Source organism: Schistocerca piceifrons, chromosome 1 (genome assembly GCF_021461385.2).
Source record: "Schistocerca piceifrons isolate TAMUIC-IGC-003096 chromosome 1, iqSchPice1.1, whole genome shotgun sequence".
Lineage (NCBI taxonomy): Eukaryota > Metazoa > Arthropoda > Insecta > Orthoptera > Acrididae > Schistocerca > Schistocerca piceifrons.
In genome coordinates this window covers 848,376,584-848,397,897 of record NC_060138.1, presented here as the reverse complement: position 1 = coordinate 848,397,897, position 21,314 = coordinate 848,376,584, and the positions used below count along the sequence as shown (strand labels likewise).

The 21,314-nt window shown below is 37.8% G+C and overlaps 1 protein-coding gene across 1 annotated transcript in view; it reads left to right on the top strand.

Annotated features, from left to right (window-relative positions):
• Positions 1-21,314, top strand: part of LOC124775883 (glutathione S-transferase theta-3-like) — a 91,571-nt gene that overhangs the window by 33,668 nt on the left and 36,589 nt on the right. The window contains exons 6-7 of the mRNA XM_047250720.1: positions 5,874-6,034; positions 13,033-13,084. Of these exons, the coding sequence (XP_047106676.1) occupies positions 5,874-6,034; positions 13,033-13,084 (213 nt within the window). The remainder of the gene's footprint in view (positions 1-5,873; positions 6,035-13,032; positions 13,085-21,314) is intronic.

Here is a 21,314-nt window from a genome sequence, read left to right as displayed (position 1 = left end):
TGGATCTTCCATTGTTTGATTTTCATCAAATTTATTGCTTCTTCCTACGTATAGCTTGCTAAAAGACCATGAAGATAAAGTTAGAGAGATTTGAGCCCATGGGGAAGGTTACTGACAATCGTTCCTCCCATGAACTATTCATGTAAGCGGACCGTTCAGTGGTACATGAAGTGCCATCCGCCACAAACCACAAGATGGCTTGTGGAGTATTGATGTAGATGTTTTTTTCTTCCCTTTACTGCAGTGTCAGATTTCCAGACTTTTCCAAATGCTTAGAATGTTGAATATTTTTGCATGATTATTTGAATTTTGTTAGTGTTTTAGTTCCTATGGGGAGTGTGTGTGTTTGATTGGACAGATAAATAGTCACAAATATCTAACTTCAAAGAAGAACTCAGAAAATTTAGTTAAAGTCCTGCAAACACAGCCTAAACATCCCATAAATTGCTGTCTGAAGAAATATTTATTAAGTAAGGAATGAAACACAGCAAAGGCCCACTTTGATCGGGTAGTACTATTATGAGAACATTGTGAAAACAGAGACTGTTACACTCTCACTAGAAAAGAGAGTGTGTAGATGAACAGGTAAATTATGTCTACTTGGCTTTTGAAAGATGTTCAAGACTATCATACTGTGAGTAGGAAACCACAATATGATCACATGGTAAAGCTTCACAAATATTCGAAAATCTTGAAGTAATGTTTAATGATAGAACTGTGCATGTTGTACTGGATGATGAATGTTCAACAGAAGTGAAACTAACATTGGATATGCCATAGGGAACCATTATAGGACCACTAATCCTCTCACTGTTCACTATGTGCTCCGTATGTCCCTGGATTAAAGCAAAAAACACATTCAAAATGAAAGAAATGTGCGTGTGGGTTGTCTATTTGTTGAAAATGGCATTTATTTAGTACAGTACATTGCTCAATCAGAATTTTTGATCTCTCCATGCCTTCCATGAATTTTCTTGGAAATTTGTCTGGAATTCGTGTGTCACAGCCATCTGAATCTCCACATTAGTCGAACTTCGAGCACCTTAGGTGCATATTCAGTTTTTGGTAGAGAAAATATGTGGAGCTGACAAATCTGGAGAATGTGTTGAATGGCGCAACAGTGAAACTTGCTTTTCTGGGAGAACTGCTGATTAGTTGATGCCAATGGACTTGGCTGCTGTTGTGTAGTAGGAAAAGGTCATGAGTACTGAAAAGCTCCAGGGGAACTTGCTGTATTTGAGCAAAGAAGTGTTTCATCTATGTGAAATAATACCAGTGTTTGGAAAATAACATTTTTATTTCGTTATGTATTTTGGTAGAAATTAAGATGAGAATAAGTTCTACAAAAAGTAGAATTCTCTAATTTTTAAATGGGTTTTCCTGCGTATTTTACAAATCAAAAGACTAACTTTTCTGACTTACAGGAAAATCAATTTTAATAGTTGTTAGTTTGCATGCGTAATGTGATTGGAAAGGCCTTTTGAAGAATTCTGTTGGAGATGCAAGTGCTGTGAGTGCTTCAACCATTTAGTGCTTGGTTCCCTCCAAAAAATGAAGCAAAAATCTAAAAAATCAATATTTTTCACCAACACTGCATTTATTCCTTGCTATGTAAAATCTTCCCCCCCCATGAACCACGGACCTTGCCGTTGGTGGGGAGGCTTGCGTGCCTCAGCGATACAGATAGCCGTACCGTAGGTGCAACCACAACGGAGGGGTATCTGTTGAGAGGCCAGACAAACGTGTGGTTCCTGAAGAGGGGCAGCAGCCTTTTCAGTAGTTGCAAGGGCAGCAGTCTGGATGATTGACTGATCTGGCCTTGTAACAATAACCAAAACGGCCTTGCTGTGCTGGTACTGCGAACGGCTGAAAGCAAGGGGAAACTACAGCCGTAATTTTTCCCGAGGGCATGCAGCTTTACTGTATGATTACATGATGATGGCGTCCTCTTGGGTAAAATATTCCGGAGGTAAAATAGTCCCCCATTCGGATCTCCGGGCGGGGACTACTCAAGAGGATGTCGTTATCAGGAGAAAGAAAACTGGCATTCTACGGATCGGAGCGTGGAATGTCAGATCCCTTAATCGGGCAGGTAGGTTAGAAAATTTAAAAAGGGAAATGGATAGGTTGAAGTTAGATATAGTGGGAATTAGTGAAGTTCGGTGGCAGGAGGAACAAGACTTCTGGTCAGGTGACTACAGGGTTATAAACACAAAATCAAATAGGGGTAATGCAGGAGTAGGTTTAATAATGAATAGGAAAATAGGAATGCGGGTAAGCTACTACAAACAGCATAGTGAACGCATTATTGTGGCCAAGATAGATACGAAGCCCACACCTACTACTGTAGTACAAGTTTATATGCCAACTAGCTCTGCAGATGACGAAGAAATTGAAGAAATGTATGATGAAATAAAAGAAATTATTCAGATTGTGAAGGGAGACGAAAATTTAAGTCATGGGTGACTGGAATTCGAGTGTAGGAAAAGGGAGAGAAGGAAACATAGTAGGTGAATATGGACTGGGGGACAGAAATGAAAGAGGAAGCCGCCTGGTAGAATTTTGCACAGAGCACAACATAATCATAACTAACACTTGGTTTAAGAATCATGACAGAAGGTTGTATACATGGAAGAACCCTGGAGATACTAAAAGGTATCAGATAGATTATATAATGGTAAGACAGAGATTTAGGAACCAGGTTTTAAATTGTAAGACATTTCCAGGGGCAGATGTGGACTCTGACCACAATCTATTGGTTATGACCTGTAGATTAAAACTGAAGAAACTGCAAAAAGGTGGGAATTTATGGAGATGGGACCTGGATAAACTAAAAGAACCAGAGGTTGTAGAGAGTTTCAGGGAGAGCATAAGGGAGCAATTGACAGGAATGGGGGAAATAAATACAGTAGAAGAAGAATGGGTAGCTTTGAGGGATGAAGTAGTGAAGGCAGCAGAGGATCAAGTAGGTAAAAAGACGAGAGCTAGTAGAAATCCTTGGGTAACAGAAGAAATATTGAATTTAATTGATGAAAGGAGAAAATATAAAAATGCAGTAAGTGAAACAGGCAAAAAGGAATACAAACGTCTCAAAAATGAGATCGACAGGAAGTGCAAAATGGCTAAGCAGGGATGGCTAGAGGACAAATGTAAGTATGTAGAGGCCTATCTCACTAGGGGTAAGATAGATACCGCCTACAGGAAAATTAAAGAGACCTTTGGAGATAAGAGAACGACTTGTATGAATATCAAGAGCTCAGATGGAAACCCAGTTCTAAGCAAAGAAGGGAAAGCAGAAAGGTGGAAGGAGTATATAGAGGGTCTATACAAGGGCGATGTACTTGAGGACAATATTATGGAAATGGAAGAGGATGTAGATGAAGATGAAATGGGAGATACGATACTGCGTGAAGAGTTTGACAGAGCACTGAAAGACCTGAGTCGAAACAAGGCCCCCGGAGTAGACAATATTCCATTGGAACTACTGACGGCCGTGGGAGAGCCAGTCCTGACAAAACTCTACCATCTGGTGAGCAAGATGTATGAAACAGGCGAAATACCCTCAGACTTCAAGAAGAATATAATAATTCCAATCCCAAAGAAAGCAGGTGTTGACAGATGTGAAAATTACCGAACTATCAGCTTAATAAGTCACAGCTGCAAAATACTAACACGAATTCTTTACAGACGAATGGAAAAACTAGTAGAAGCCAACCTCGGGGAAGATCAGTTTGGATTCCGTAGAAACACTGGAACACGTGAGGCAATACTGACCTTACGACTTATCTTAGAAGAAAGATTAAGGAAAGGCAAACCTACGTTTCTAGCATTTGTAGACTTAGAGAAAGCTTTTGACAATGTTAACTGGAATACTCTCTTTCAAATTCTAAAGGTGGCAGGGGTAAAATACAGGGAGCGAAAGGCTATTTACAATTTGTACAGAAACCAGATGGCAGTTATAAGAGTCGAAGGACATGAAAGGGAAGCAGTGGTTGGGAAGGGAGTAAGACAGGGTTGTAGCCTGTCCCCGATGTTGTTCAATCTGTATATTGAGCAAGCAGTAAAGGAAACAAAAGAAAAATTCGGAGTAGGTATTAAAATTCATGGAGAAGAAATAAAAACTTTAAGGTTCGCCGATGACATTGTAATTCTGTCAGAGACAGCAAAGGACTTGGAAGAACAGTTGAATGGAATGGACAGTGTCTTGAAAGGAGGATATAAGATGAACATCAACAAAAGCAAAACAAGGATAATGGAATGTAGTCTAATTAAGTCGGGTGATGCTGAGGGAATTAGATTAGGAAATGAGGCACTTAAAGTAGTAAAGGAGTTTTGCTACTTGGGGAGCAAAATAACTGATGATGGTCGAAGTAGAGAGGATATAAAATGTAGGCTGGCAATGGCAAGGAAAGCGTTTCTGAAGAAGAGAAATTTGTTAACATCCAGTATTGATTTAAGTGTCAGGAAGTCATTTCTGAAAGTATTCGTATGGAGTGTAGCCATGTATGGAAGTGAAACATGGACGATAAATAGTTTAGACAAGAAGAGAATAGAAGCTTTCGAAATGTGGTGCTACAGAAGAATGCTGAAGATTAGATGGGTAGATCACATAACTAATGAGGAAGTATTGAATAGGATTGGGGAGAAGAGAAGTTTGTGGCACAACTTGACCAGAAGAAGGGATCGGTTGGTAGGACATGTTCTGAGGCATCAAGGGATCACAAATTTAGTATTGGAGGGCAGCGTGGGGGGTAAAAATCGTAGAGGGAGACCAAGAGATGAATACACTAAGCAGATTCAGAAGGATGTAGGTTGCAGTAGGTACTGGGAGACGAAAAAAGCTTGCACAGGATAGAGCAGCATGGAGAGCTGCATCAAACCAGTCTCAGGACTGAAGACCACAACAACAACAATGTAAAATCTTGCTTCGCAACTAAAAGCCTGATTTCCTGGAGATGATCACATTTATTGTTTCCGTCAATGCATAAATTATTTGTGAATCATGACATTGCGATTGAGAAACAGATTAATGTCTTCACTTTGTTTCTTTGAAAGCACAGCTTTTTTTAAGTTTGACTATGTTTTGAAATGCTGATGTGTTGTTTCATGATGTTATGCAAAACACTACATCTCCTCACAAGCATTCATCTTGTCTGAAACGTTCTCGAAGCAATGTTGTCATGAAGCAATTTTGGTAATTAAAGAGAAACTGATGTTTGAGTAAGATCATGTTACAGCTTGCAGGGCACCATTATGAATATTATATCATATACGCTTCATGAGAGGGCTATGATGTATACTGACACATATAGACAGTTATTTTCTATTGTTTCCTATGTAAATAGAACAGAAAATTACAAATACAGGTGAAGTTCAGTGGCTTACAGCACATATTTGTTGATGTAGAGTTCAGTTAGGCAATTCTTACGTGGTTTGGCATTTGCCCCAGTAGCTTAACCTCCTTATTGCTAAAGGTTTTAGATTATTTCTTTTTTGCTTGTTGTTGTCTAGTACCTGTTCACTTTACAGTTCCTCTATACTCTTAGTTAAGGAAATAATAAGTTTGAACGCCCTGTAAATTCTTCATTGTATTGCATCAATCTGAAATAATAGTAAAGCATAATGATGCAGGTTAACAATGTATTTGGAAATCTTTGTTTCTGTGATTGCTACTTTTAGTGTCATTTGAGGGACATAATATAATTTAGTTTTTTTGAGAAACTATTATATCTTAAGGGTTTAACATTATGTTTACAGTCTCACAGTTGGTATCATTTATGGGTAATGTTTATTGAAACAATGCCACAATGTTTTAAATTTATGACAATACTTCATGTGTTAAATATATCTCACTGACAATTTTTGTGTTGCAGAAATGGCAGGATATAATCCACAAGACAATCGCCCCAAGGTTTCAGCTTGGTTAAACAAGTTGAAAGAAGAATTAAACCCACATTATGAAGAGGTTCATGTCCTTGTTAATCATATAGCAGAAAAACATAAGGGGGTCCCACCCAGCTCACCTGACAAGCTATGAATATAATCTTGCTGTTGATTATAGATATTGATATTTTGCTGATGGAGCATTTGATTGTGGTTCAGAATTCTTAAGTTACTTGTTAATGTGCAGAATTCTGTACCACCAAGATTGAATTAACATGTGGAATGTTAGCCACAATTCATTCATTGGAAAAATGTTGAAATATGTCATTACATATTATATATTAGGAAAATCGCTGCTGTACAGAGATCTTACTTCCAAGCCATGGCAAATTTCAAATGCCCGCCGTTAATTCTCGGATTAGTCCCACAACAAAGCAAAACATTTTAAACAAAATATTACTAAATTTTGATCTTTGATAGTTTGTTTACCTTGTTTCCTGTTTTCTTGTATTATCACAAGTGTTGTTTTCTTGCAAAGGAAAGATAACAACATTTTTCCATTTGTGGCAGCATAAAACAAAAAGTTATTCTTAAAAATAGTGCAGTAGTTAAGCATTTAAAAGTTTGGAGAGATGGTATGACAGTTAAAAAAACATAACAACAAATGTTTAATGTTTCTGATAGTGATATAATTAATATTAGCCAGAAGTCTTACTCATACATGTAAATGTCATTAAAAGTTTTATGGGAATCTTAATATATGTACAGAAATTGCGGACTTCAGGAGGTGTTAATTTCAGTTTCTTTTGACATTTTAAGTGGTTGCTGTTAAATGTTAGCCAAAGAAAAGCTTGCATTGTACTGTTTGAAACCACAACTGAAAATAAAGTGATTGTACAAAGCTGAAATTATCTTTTCTTTCTCAGAAAGAATTAAGTCATAAAACTGTTCCTTTGTTAGTTTGTAGCATTTAAGATAATAACAATACTTCTTTGATTTTACATTAACTGTAGGCATTGTTCCACTTTGTAGCCTTCCTCTGACAAAGTTTTAAAAATATATTCACTGTATTGAAATTGGATCTCTAAAACTGGCTGCCTGTGAGTGCTTCCATAGCTTATGAAGCAGTAGCTCCAGATTTTATTTCTATTCTGTTTTTCTGTGATAGTATGATCTGGAGCACAACTCAGATAAACTCTGAGGCCAGACAAGAAAGAGCTTAAAAATAAATGAAAGCGTAATTCATTTTTGAATTGCCAGAATAGTATCTCATCAAAAGACCTGCACCAGTTTGAGTGTCACTCTTTTGTATTTATTTCATCTGTCTCTGTAACTGAGGAATTTATAATTAATGTGTTTCAACCTAATATATTCGCTTTCTTAAAAATGTACTTTTATAAATTCTGTATGTAAATCTCTACATAAAAACTAAAAGAAACACACAATATTTATTACACAATCACATAGTTTGGTGCTTTATTATTTAACATATCTCACAGAAATAGTAAATTATCACAATGTAGGAAAACACAGATTGCTACTTACCATATAGAAGACACCTTAAGTTGCAAACAGGCACAATTAAAAGACTCTTACATAAAACTTTTGGCCATAGCTTTCTTCAGTAAAAGAGACACAAACCCTTCGTACACACAAACAAGCACATCTCTTGCACACATGACTACCAACTCCAGCATGTTGAGCTGGAATTATTATATTTTATGGAATTCATACCATCATAACATTAATACTTAAGTTAGAAAAAAAAAATCAGTGAACTATTTAACACACATTCTCCTTTTAGACACTGCAGCTGCAGTTCACCTGTAGATGTTCCTGTTGTACACCTTTATTGCTGTGAACAGAAAATGTGATTCAGAGTGCATTTTCAGCTCTATAATGATGATACCCACAGATTTTGTAAGTGTGCTCTGATATGGAGTACTAGTCTCTATTTAATATATCAAGTGTGTATTACTTATAATGGAAGTATGTGCTACTCCAGAAAGTTTGTAACGATTTCTAGTCAGACGTCTTAACATCCATTAAAGAGACATCTCAGCTGACATTTACATTGATGAAATTGTAAACAGTAACCTTCTTTCTTCCCCAAGCTTTCAAATTTTAGGTCTATAAACTTGAATTATAACCGGCAGCAACTGATTCAAAAACCTATGGCGTTTGATATTTTTCAATAAACAGAGGATGAGTAGTTTGACTGTAAAATTGTATTCGTACTTTAACCAACATCATTCTCTGTAATGATAATAGTGATCTGAAATGCCAAAATCAAGACAATTAATATGACTGACTGATAAACATTTTAAATTAATTTTGCAGTTTTAGGTGATCTTTGATTTTCAGCAATAGTATGTCTACAATCTACATGTTAGACTTTTCCCACAGTATAAGGATATCCACTCCTAATACAATACAAGGATATGAGCTCTTTGTAGAAAGTGGTAGTTAGTGTGCTATGAAGAAAAGCTCTCTGGTTTCCAGAGCTTTCATCGATGTTATACACCAAGAAAGTCTACAGCTACACACTTTGTGCTGTGGTTGCTTATTTTATAGTTTATCTGAACATTAGTATTACTAACTGCAAATTAAACTGAAAAGTAAATATACCAGCCTGAGCGTAAAAATGTCAAGTTTCTTGTTGCAGTCTTGAACACTCACAAAAAAAGTTACTGTCTATCCCCAGCATATTATGTCCTGTGCAACAGTAGTGTAAATATGCTGCCATTTTTCTTGGCAACACACTATAGTTAAACAGGAATTTGGGGGGGGGGGGGGGGGGGGAGTTTTTCTAATCATATGGTCATTGTTTCGTAGTGTTCTATTGATCATTTTGTGGAGGAGGATCATCACAGGTTTGGTTGAAGTGAAGGTACATTTTACCCAAGAGATGTAGCTGTAAAAAATTAATTTAGTCTACAGTACTTACAATCAACACTTACTAACCTACTGTATTTTATTTGTTCTTACATAGGGTAAAATGAACATAATTAAGTAGGATAACCACTATTTTCTAGAATGCTGCTGCTTCCTCGGTTATACTTAGTAATTGCTGTTTATCTGCTACTATATGCTTAATGTTTACAATTTTACATTGATAATTATTAAAGAATCACTTACCAACATGCTGTAAGAATAGAGACATGTTTATAATGAGCTTGTCTTGCTTCTAATAGTAGTTTCCAGTTGTTGCCTCTAGATACTTTTATCAGATATCTTATGGAACAGTAATAAGATATTTTTTTAAAAATCTGAATAGATTCCAAACTTCTTATTTGATGTCTACCAAGAGCTCGTAGAAATTCTCTTTAAACCCAACACTAATAAGCCATATCTACATGGAAACCACGCACAGGATGGGCGAAAAGTCCCCGTACCCCCCAGAGAGACAGGTTCCTTTCTAACTCCGCTGTGTACTGAGGATTCTTTTTGTTCTAGATGACAATATTTAGCACGTGACCTATGATAAATGGCACATTCATCTGGAAACATAAGCTTGGGACGGTTCACTGCATTTGGAAATGGAGTTAACAGAGCACAGAATGCTAAAAAGTGATATTTTCAGTCTGTATCTGATAACTCATCCACAAACATCAATTGAAAAGATCTGACCATAAGGTCTTTTTTCATGTGCTCTCGCTTTCTTACACTCGGTACACCAAATACCGAAGCACTATACGTGTCATCTTCATAGGAGATTATTCAATCCAAGCAGAGACACCGGAACTTGTTTCTTCGCATGCCTTCTTCCTTCCACTCTGTGGCCTGTCTTTAACACTGCCAAAAGCAAAAGCATGTCTTTCCCAATCCAGATGTGCTGTCTTTCACAGTGGAACCTTATTAAATCTTTCCTGGAATGTTTCCATTATCTGTCTCATTGCGTGTTGTGTGTGTTGTTTTGCGCACCCACATACTTGTCACTATGCTCCCCCCAATAGTGTAACCATGACTGCTCGCCATGGCTATGAATTAAAACTTGACTGTGACTGCAAAAACATTTAATCATGAGTTCCAACAACTGATAAGAAGTAACATAGTTACCATCCTGCATAATAAACAGGGTATGAGGACTTCTTGTCCATACTACATGTTGTTTTATGTTGTGGTTGTGTAAATCACAGTTAAACTGAAGTTGGAGTTTATCATTCATCACAAATGCAATAAATTTACTGAGAATATGGTATAAGAATTTCATAATCTTTGAGGAAGCCTCTGCAAGACGCGGCGTCATCCTCTGCTTCATATGATGATCTCACTGCTCACGTTTTTTTAAATCGACATTCCAATATGTTGATTTTATTTTATTTTTTTTTATTGGTGGGATTTCACTTAGTGTTTGATGAATTATCTCACATAATTATTTTTGAGATTACTGAGTAGCTCTTTGCTGTATACCAGTTCTAAGCTTGTTAAGATGCCATGCAATGTTTTCTGCCTGGTATTTTCAAATTTACACCTTAATCATACACTCTTGTCATTAGAAAAACTGACCTTTTTCAAAAACTTCTGTAATATGTGGCTGATAATGTATGGAGTTCATAATTCTAGTAAAGAAATTTTCCAAATGTTGAACCTCAAGTTGTCTTGCTCGATTATGCGACCCATCTTACAGTTCTGCACAAGTGCAAAGACATGTTTGGATTAATTACAACACTTGCAACAGAAGCATTTAAGCAATCATTCTCACCATGTCTTATGTGCAAATGGAACAGGACAAATCCCTAATAACTGGTATGATGGATGGAAAGTGCTCTGTTCCATGCATTTCATGGTGGCTTGTAGAATACAGATGTAATTGTTAAAACTTTCTGAATTTGACACTGCTACAGAAATAACACTGACATGACACTTTGCTTAATGTTACTCTATATTTGAACCATATACAAACGTGATGCAATTAATGGTAGAATACTTCACTTTTCTGGATAAAATTTTTACAGTATGAAGAGATCACACAAAATTATAACTGCACAGTTTCTGTTATTTAATTTGAACATAACTTCAGTAATTAGATCCAGCAACTTTCAAAACAACAATTGTACCTGAGATCCTGTCTGAAAAGTTAGTTTCTATTTGAAAGAAAAGACATTAAGACTACTAAGAGCAACACTGTTCAGTCAGTAGGTGTTATTTGCTTATTTCCTCTTAAGAAATGGATAATATCTCTGTTCATTTAGTTCCCTCATGAAGTACATTTTGTTTAATATCTGCATCTACGTGCATATTCTTCAAACTAATGTGGAGTGCCTGGCAGTGAGTACTTCACATTTGAGGGCAATGAAGTTTAGAGGAATGAATGAAGAAGCAGCTGGACTGGAAAGAATCATAATAGTTAGACTCACTTTTCTACCTGGAATATATACTACTTTTCAGCAGTTTAATAAAAATTGCAGTATATTTAATGGTTTTGTCCTCTACAAAGACTTTCCTCACTGATTCATACAATGTCAATCTGAGTAATTATATTCTGTCTCTACTTGACTATTTTTGTTTGGTTTCTGTGGATTCTGTAACTGACAGAAGTAAATGAACTTGGTGTCATAAGAGGTGTGGCAATAAGGAAACTGGACTTGTGCTCTAACTCTTTATTGAAAAAACTTACACAACTGAAATGTTGTCCCTTTTAACGTAGCCCCCTCCTCAATTCCTGCACTGCTCCATGCGAATTTTCCACTATTGGAAGCAGTGCTGCAAGTCTTTTTCTGTTATGCTGTTGAGGAGGCTTTTCCTTCACTGCGTCTGTGGACTTGAACCTGCTTCCTTTGAGTGCAGACTTCAGTTTTGGGAAGGAACGAAATCACATAGTGCTAGATCAGGTGAATACATTGTATGTTCCATCACTGGAATGTTGTTTTTTGCAAAACATTTCTTCACAGACACTGCGGTATGGCCCAGTGCTTCGTCCTGATGAAAAATCTATGAGCGATTTTTCCACACATCTTGTCTCCTTTGTCACACACATTCATGGAGGTTCTTCAGAACAGCTACATAATAAGTTCAATTGACAGCCTGACCTTCAGGCACCCAATCAATATACACAACCCCTCATATATCAAAAATTGTCACTTAGTCTCTGGATTGTTTTGGAATATCCATATTTCATCACACACAGTCATTTTTGTTGTTTTTGGGAGTGTCAGCGCAGCAGTTCACTCGATGTCACTTTTGCTCATTTGTGAGGATTTTTGCACCACTTTAGCACAAACATTTGTTATGCCTAGATCATCGTGCAGAATCTGTCTAATTGTTTCCTTATTGATGCAGGCAGGTTCTGGAATTGCTCAAATGCTCAGGTGGTGGTTTTCTCAGACAATTCTGCTGACCGTCTCCCCATTTTCAGTTTTCGAAGTGGAAGGATGACCCGATTTTGGATCATCTTCCTTACCGTCCTTGAACCTCTTAACCCCACGAAGACTTGCATACGAGATAGACACTTATCACCATAAACTTGTTTCAACAAATCGTAAGTTTCTGTGGTGGAGTTTTCAAGTTTTATGATGAATTTGATGTTAACACACAGTTCCGCTTTAGAGCACAGTACAATTCTGGTGGAGCTCGGACACATGACCGCTTTATAAGAAGGTTCACAGCCAGTTTAACCACTACGGTGACATGAATTTTTTGTTTTAGTCCCAAGGTTATTCTCCCACTCATTTCTTTGTCTTCGAAGAAGCTGGAAATGCACACAACTACCAATCTGGTTTCTTCATTGCCACGTGTTGTATTCCTTCAAGCTGCCTTCGCCTGTCTCTCAGCTGCAGTCAGGGAAAAACAATCCCAGTGTGTTGTTTTTATTTAACATAATAAATTAAGTAGGATAACCACTGTTTCATACTACTTAAAATGCTATTTCCTGTTTTCTTTGAACTGCAAAAGTGCAGCCCAACTGCAGTTGCCGTTTCATTAGTGTATTTTTATGGGTTGATAAAGTCAAACCATCTATGGGAAGGAATCTCTGAAATGGAAATGCAATCAGTAAAGATGAACGAAACGTATACTGACAAGTTAATGGCAAAATAATCCACGCTTATGTATTTTGCTGTTTGTCCCACTTCTGCTTTCATGTTTTCCTTCTGTTGCTACCTTTTTTTATCTCATATGTGTATTTTTTTTTTATTTTTAGGCTGATATTCCAGTATCTGTGACTTGTTGACTGCCATCTCTGCCACTCCTAACTTCGTGGGTATGTAAGAAAGTGTTTTCTGTTGTTAGCATTCCACTGTTGATTTATGTATTGTTCTGCATGCTCAAGGTCATTTAGTTTGTACTAACATTTGTTGCCAGATGATAAGTAGAAGTTTTCCATAATTTTATTTAACTATCAGATGAAACTTAGTGCCTTGTACACTGTCAAAACCACTATTTTCTGAAGGCCAAGATGTAGTAATGTGCCACAGCATTGGAAGTGATACATGTTGCAAAAATCATTGAAGGAATGGATGTCCTAAGTGTCAATCTCTGCTTTTTATATGTATAGCAATATTACCTATCCTTTTATTTATACTGTTATAATAGTACATTACTTAATATCCCTCAAGGTGTACCGCCCCCCCTCCCCACACACACACACACACACACACACACACACACACACACACACACAAATTATAGTGGAATATACTGTGGTTTAACAGGACAGATAATTATTGGGAGATCAATCATCACCTGAAATCAATTCACCGTGACCTAACCACCACAGGTTGAGTACATGTGTTTACGGCTTGTTTACTGACATAGAGGTTTGGTTGTGTGCTGTTGCATTGTGCTCTTAAGAAACTTCAATTAATCATATGGCCAACCTAATGAACAGTCAGTGAATGACATAAAAAAACCCACACAAATGATTATAAAAATATTTAAATAAAGAAAATAATGAAATAATCTTTCAATATATTAATGGAGCCTAGTCACAGGATTAAAGTTCATTGTCAGTTTGTTAAATAGAAGATTATTTGAGTGGTGGCCTTACACAGGCTAATATCATACACAGAGAAACAAATAAATAACCAGCCTAGCAAAGCATGCACAGGCAATGACCAATGTAAGCCAAAGACATTGTACAGTGCATCAAAATAAACAAGTTCATTCAAGTCTATATGCATTACCTATTTCACCATAGCAAAGATCACTGTCTGTTAGCTACATGAGCACTCACTGTCAAGCTGTTCTGTAAACCACAATTTGATGTGCAACAGAATGACTAACACATCTCAAATCACTGCACGTTAAAATATTCCTAACACCAAACACACCTGAACGCTTGCGGCTCACTGGTTGCTAAACCTTACATAAGTACTACTGTAGTCAGTCTAGTTTCTAGACCACCATATGAATACATTCATAAATCTTCTGGAATATACTCATTTTAAATGTACAGGATATACATCTACAATTAATTTGCACCCTGAAACTACATTTTTAAATTTTATACATAGCATAAATCAGGTTGTTAGTTAAATATTGTATACTAAAATTGAAACTACAGGAATGTAAGCAAGTTAATGTCTTTGTTCATGATGTCCCTGAGAAACCAAAATCGTTGATACTGATGCTAATCTCTCATGTATCTGTGGAGAACTCTTTGTTTTGGCCCTGTGTTTATAACTGTTAAATAATTTGTATAAAACAGTTTCATAAATGTAGCCATTTTATGGCTGGCATCACGATCTTCCATCTGTGTGTCATACACATATGTAGTGTGTGTGTATTTTTTATTACTGTAGTTATAAAATTTTTTATACATAATTGTTAATAATTTCATAATATTTGTTGTATAAATGTCGTATTAATTTCATTGAACTCATCTCTTTATTGCAATTTCAATATTGTTTTCAGATTTTCTGTAGCTTTCCGGTAGTGAATTTTGTGTTGAGGTGAATATTTGAAGCTTTCATTTTAACACAGCCAGAATCTCGCCATACTGCTTACAAGGGCACCTCCCCATCGCACCCCCCTCAGATTTAGTTATAAGTTGGCACAGTGGACAGGCCTTGAAAAACTGAACACAGATCAATCGAGAAAATAGGAAGAAGTTGTGTGGAACTATGGAAAAAATAAGCAAAATATACAAACTGAGTAGTCCACGCGCAAGATAGGCAACATCAAGGATAGTGTGAGCTCAAGAGTGCCGTGGTCCCGTGGTTAGCATGAGCAGCTGCGGCACGAGAGGTCCTTGGTTCAAGTCTTCCCTCAAGTGATAAGTTTAATTTTTTATTTTCAGACAATTATTATCTGTCCGTCTGTCCATCCAATGCGATAACTTTTTTGGGAGTGATTATCACATCCACAAGAAAACCTAAATTGGGCAAGGCAAAAGAATCTTTTTACCCATTCGTCAAGTGTACAAGTTAGGTGGGTCGACAACATATTCCTGTAATGTGACACACATGCCGTCACCAGTGTTGTATAGACTATATCAGACGTGTTTTCCTGTGGAGGAATCGGTTGACCTATGACCTTGCGATCAAATGTTTTCGGTTCCCATTGGAGAGGCATGTCCTTTCGTCTACTAACTGCATGGTTTTGCGGTGCGGTCGCAAAACACACACTAAATTTATTACAGTGAGCAGACGTCAATGAACGAACGGACAGATCATAACTTTGCGAAAATAAAGAAAGTAAACTTTTCACTCGAGGGAAGACTTGAACCAAGGACCTCTCGTTCCGCAGCTGCTCACGCTAACCACGGGACCACTGCACTCTTGAGCTCACACTATCCTTGATATTGCCTATCTTGCGTGTGGACTACTCAGTTTGTACATTTTGCTTATTTTTTTTCATACTTCCACACAACTTCTTCCTGTTTTCTCGATTGATCTGTGTTCAGTTTTTCAAGGCCTGTCCACTGTGCCAACTTTATAACTAAATCTGAGGGGGGTGCGATGGGGTGGTTCCCTTGTTAGCGTCCACACCCACACAGTGACTCAGTTTAGTCTTGCTGCTGGAGGATCTCCAGGTGGCTTTCACCCAGTGGTCTGTTGCCCTGCTCCACACCTCTTCTCCTGCTCTCTGCAGTAACTTGGAGCTCACCACAGTGCTTGTGTAGTGACCTTATCTGGCGACCCTGCAGCAACCTGTCATTTACGTGACCCTCAAATATACCTCCTGTATTTTTATCTCTCTATGTATGTAGTGGGCAGGTTGTTCGTAATCTTACAATATTCTGAGCATAACTGTATACAGAGATTCCATTTTCCTTTGTACTTTCTTCTGTTGATACTTAGTGCTTACCCTCACTGAGAATTACAATAATTTATACGCAAAATGTGTTTCTTTACACTCATGATTCTGTCCAAGCTGTAGTGTAGATTTTTTAAATGGTATTCATGTATTTCTTTTTCTTCTCTCTGCTTGATGTAGGGTTTGCCTGTTGTACCCTCTTGGTTGAAATTATTGGTATTTCCATCTTTATCTCAGCCGTCCTAAATCTGGTTCTCTCTGGATAATAATTTCTCATTAATTCTGATATTCTGTTTGATATGTACACCAGCATGGAGAGCTGCATCAAACCAGTCTCAGGACTGAAGACCACAACAACAACAATGTACACCAAAGGCAGCACAGGAAAAATGCCCAGGTATAAAATAAAAATGATGTTTCCAATACACATAAGCAATCTTATTTGATGGGAGTTAGTTTGGAACACAATAACTGAAAACAAGTCACATCTTGAATTGGATGAACAATAGTAATATCTAAAACCTGAATGCCTGCAAATGTCCCGGTAAATTGAAAGTTCCAAGTTCCATTTCCAGTTATGTTCATATACTAAGCAGGACACAATCAAATTCCAGAAGGGATATATAGATGTTAAAGTCCCGGAAGAATACACCAAAATTTAAGTTTGGCGTATTGTCGATGTATCCCAAAGACAAATATTACAACGTCCAGTTGCTGGTCTCGATGTTGCAGGCCATGTCTCTTCAGTGCAGAGGCCATGGATGGTGTAGGTCCATAGCTGGCAACTCAATGTGGGTGGTTGCATCATCATAGCAGTTGCTCCGGAGTGAAACCCTGATTGTGGTAGTGCTTTTGCAATTGATGCCTGGTGCAGGAAACTCCCCAGTGCAAAGTGCTCGATGGTAGTCCAAGTACCAGCGTAAATACTGCCCGGGTGCCAAGATACTGCAGTTTCTACCTTCAGTCACATGGCTTACAGAGGAGAAAAGGTCCACAGGGCCAATGATCTTTGGTGGCATTTGGGTTGCCGACTGATGGCTGGGTAGAGTAGGGCCGTCGCTTGCCTGCCATATGAAGAACTGGTGCTGTAAGGCCCGTGCCCATGTAACCTATCTGTGTTGTCGGTAGCTGGCTGAGTAAGCGCATGGTCTCAACACAGCACTTGTGATGATAGCAGACTTTTTACAAAAAATGCTACCATATATATCTTCCATAATGTTTCAGTCATGGAAAAGGTCACATTTTTATGAAATGGCATGAACATACACATGAGATCTGCCAATTTTCATGGTGTTGCTGCTGCAAATTATCAGTACAAATTTGAATTCAATGCATTGCGAGGTATTATCAGTAACCACCCAAAGGGCCCATGTGTGCTACCTTGATGATCTGATTACCAGTAAGCTTGATATTGAGGAACATGCTTTCTGTACTTATAATAAAGTTGAAAAATGTACCATCAAAACTTAACGGTGTCATGGGATTACTGTGTGGTGCGGCCCAGAGAACTTACGTTTCTATCAGCACCAGTTTTTGGACAACAGCTTTCCAAGATGAACAGTCAGGTACTGGGTCTAGTAAGTTGAGTATAGTCTATTGATGTGTTGCAAGCATAATATGAATACAGTGGAGGTATCCCGAATGTTAATCACACTGATATACACTGAATACTTTTGAATTTATTACGGGAACAGCAGTGATCAATGTCTTATAAATATTTACTATTGAAAACAGTCTTGATCACGATTTATTTATCAAGGTGACCGGTTTCGACCACTACTGTGCTCATCTTCAGACCTACAAGTTGTATATGAAGCTCTAATTAGAGGGCTACATACATTAAAGAAAATACATAAAGTTATAAAGCTATAAAACGCTGAATTACCATTGAGTAGGAACCTCTTTCTGTTGGAGAATCACTACTGGAGAAACCAGTGCACGTCTTACTATATATAATGGAGGCTCCACCCACTTCTGACTGCATGATGTCATTACTAACCAATGAGTTATAAGTCGAATTACAATTTAAAATTTCTTAGTTTAAAAGTAACATTGTCAAGAATTAAAAATAAATACTCACTAAACTAAGCTTATTAAACAACTATTGTCAATTAAGAAGCATTAAAAATATTTAAATATGTAGGAAAATGAACTTCGGTTCGGCAGTACATGGGATTGCCCTCTCTAGACCTGTCAGTGAACCATTTGGAACCACTGGTTGCCATGGTGAAGTTGGACGCTGTTGCAAAGATGAGGCAGCAGGCTTTTTTTCACTCAAGTTGTTGTAAAGTGGATAGTCGAACTAGTGGTTTGCCATGGTGAGGACGAACGCCAGTGCAAAAGATGTGGCAGCAGGCTTCTTTCCAACTTCTTTCGTTGGTAAAGATTGTTAAGATTTTCCTTCTTGCGCCTCCTCCTTAGTCTCGATTCGCCCGTAAGATGCCGATATCGATAATGTAGTTGCAGCCGAAACCAGTTCCTGTTTTGCGTTCATTTGTCACACACGGATTTCTGACTTTGACAAACTCTTTTCTATGGGTTAATATTCCACAGTTTTAAGATCTCTCTTGTTTCTGTCGTAATGAATACTTTGTCTCAATAGCAATTATTTAGTAACTTAGGGCTATACCCGTTGCTGCAGTCCTTTACCAAAATACAAACACTTTCAGTCATACTTCTGAAATTGCCGAAAATTCCCAACTACATATTTAAATATTTTTAATGCTTCTTAATTGACAATAGCCTGTTTAATAAGCTAAGTTTAGTGTGTATTTATTTTTTAATTCTTGACAATGTTCTTTTAACTAAGAAATTTTAAATTGTAATTCGACTTATAACTCATTGGTTAGTAATGACATCAGGCAGTCAGAAGTGGGTGGAGCCTCCATTATATATAGTAAGACGTGCACTGGTTTCTCCAGTAGTGATTCTCCAACAGAAAGAGGTTCCTACTCAATGGTAATTCAGCGTTTTATAGCTTTATAACTTTATGTATTTTCTTTAATGTATGTAGCCCTCTAATTAGAGCTTTGTATACAACTTGTAGGTCTGAAGATGAGCACAGTAGTGGTCGAAACGCGTCACCTTGATAAATAAATCGTGATCAAGACTGTTTTTAATAGTAAATATACACTGAATAGCCAAAGAAACTAGTACACCTGCCTAATATCATGTAGGGCCCTTGCGAGCAAGCAGAAGTGCCGCAACACGGCATGGCATGGACTTGACTAATGTCTGAAGTGGTGCTGGAGAGAACTGACACCATGAATCCTGCAGGGCTGTTCATAAATCCATAAGAGTACAAGGGGGTGGAGATCTCTTCGAAACAGCCCGTTGCAAGGCATCTCCCAGACAGGCTCAATAATGTTCATGGTGTGGGGTATTTGCTGGCCAGTGGAAAGTGTTTAAACTCAGAAGAGTGTTTCCTGAAGCCACTCTGTAGCAATACTGGACATATGGTGGGTGTCACATTGTCCCTGCAGGGAGTTGCCCAAGTCCTTCGGAATGCACAGTGGACGTGAATGAATGCAGATGATCAGACAGGGTGCTTACGTGTGTGTCACCTATCATAGTTGTATCTAGACCATATCAGGGGTCCCATATCACTACAACTGCACGCCCCCCCCCCCCTCCCCACACACACAATGCCATTACAGAACGTCCACCATCTTGAAGACCTCCTGCTGACATGCAGGGTCCATGGATTCATGAGGTTGTCTCCATACCCGTACACAGCCATCTGGTGGATACAATTTGAAACGAGGACTCGTTTGACCCAGGCAACATGTTTTCCAGTCATCAGCAGTACAATGCTGGTGTGTTGATGGGCCCAGGCGAGGCATAAAGCTTTGTCTCATGCAGTTATCAAGGATACACGAATAAGCCTTTGGGCTCCAAAAGCCCATATCAATGATGTTTTATTGAATCATTCACACACTGATACTTGTTGATGGCCCAACTTTGAAATCTGTAGCAATTTGTTGAACGTTAGCGACTTCTATCATGTTGAACAATTCTCTTCAGTCATCATTGGTCCATTCTTGGGGGATCTTTTTCCGGCCGTGGCAATGTGTTGGAGAATTGACGTTTTACCGGCTTCTTGATATTCATGGTACATTCGTGAAATGGTCATATGGGTTAATCCCACTTCGTCTCATTACCTCAGAGATGCTTGTGTCCATCACTCATGCACCATCTGTAACCACCACATTCAAACTCACTTAAATCTTGATAACCTGCCATTGTAGCAGCAGTAAACGAAACTAAACAATTGTGCCTGACGCATGTCTTATATAGGCGTTGCCAACTGCAGCGCCGTATTCTGCCTGTTTACATATATCTTGTATTTGAATGTGCATGCCTATGACCAGTTTGCTTTTTGGGACTTTAGTGTATATCATAACAGACAGGTATATGAAGTCGTTTACTGAGCCAGGATTTGTCAGCATAACAGGCCATGAGAGATAGCATCCTAGTACTCGGTCCAGTATCATGGGTTTCAGTGCACATGGAGCAGCTTCCACATGCAGTGTTCAACCTCACTGTGACCAGAAATGGATAAATGACTTTACAATACGCCAGGAATTTGACATACAAGACCACAAACAAAAGAGAAAAATATGAGCCCAAATGGTATCCAGTCAGCTGCCAAAATCAGCAGTTCACATCAAGAGCCACCACCTGTAGCAAAATCAGCACATTCTTAATCTGTTCAATAACAAACATGTTCTCCACATTGAGAATATGTGAAACAATTAAAAGAAGAAAGAAAGCTGTAGGAGAATTAAAGGAGACAGAAATGAAAGTTTTGTTCTTGAAAAAGAAAAACACAGATAACATAATCTTCCAGTCATTGAGAGTCTGTCTGCAGTGGTTATCTCTGAGAAGAATAACGTAGAGAAATGGGCACACTAGTGAATAGGAATGCTATATATGGGCTTCCGAAGAATGTTACCTTGAAAAAGAATTTTTTTTTGTACAGAAAATGTTGGAGAGGGCAATAACGAAAGAGATTATTACTTTAGGTTTTTACCTTTTCCTATATTGGTCAATACTGAGTGTTTTCTCAGAGTTTCTCATGTCAGGACACTATTCTATTTCGATTCAAACTGTCTTGTTTGTGCTTTTGTCATTTTTACGTGCGTTAAGTGTTAATTAGTAATAAATCAATAAATAAAATTTAAAATACAGTTGTCAGAGGCCATTTTTTCCATTGTTACTGCTTTCAAGTAGGC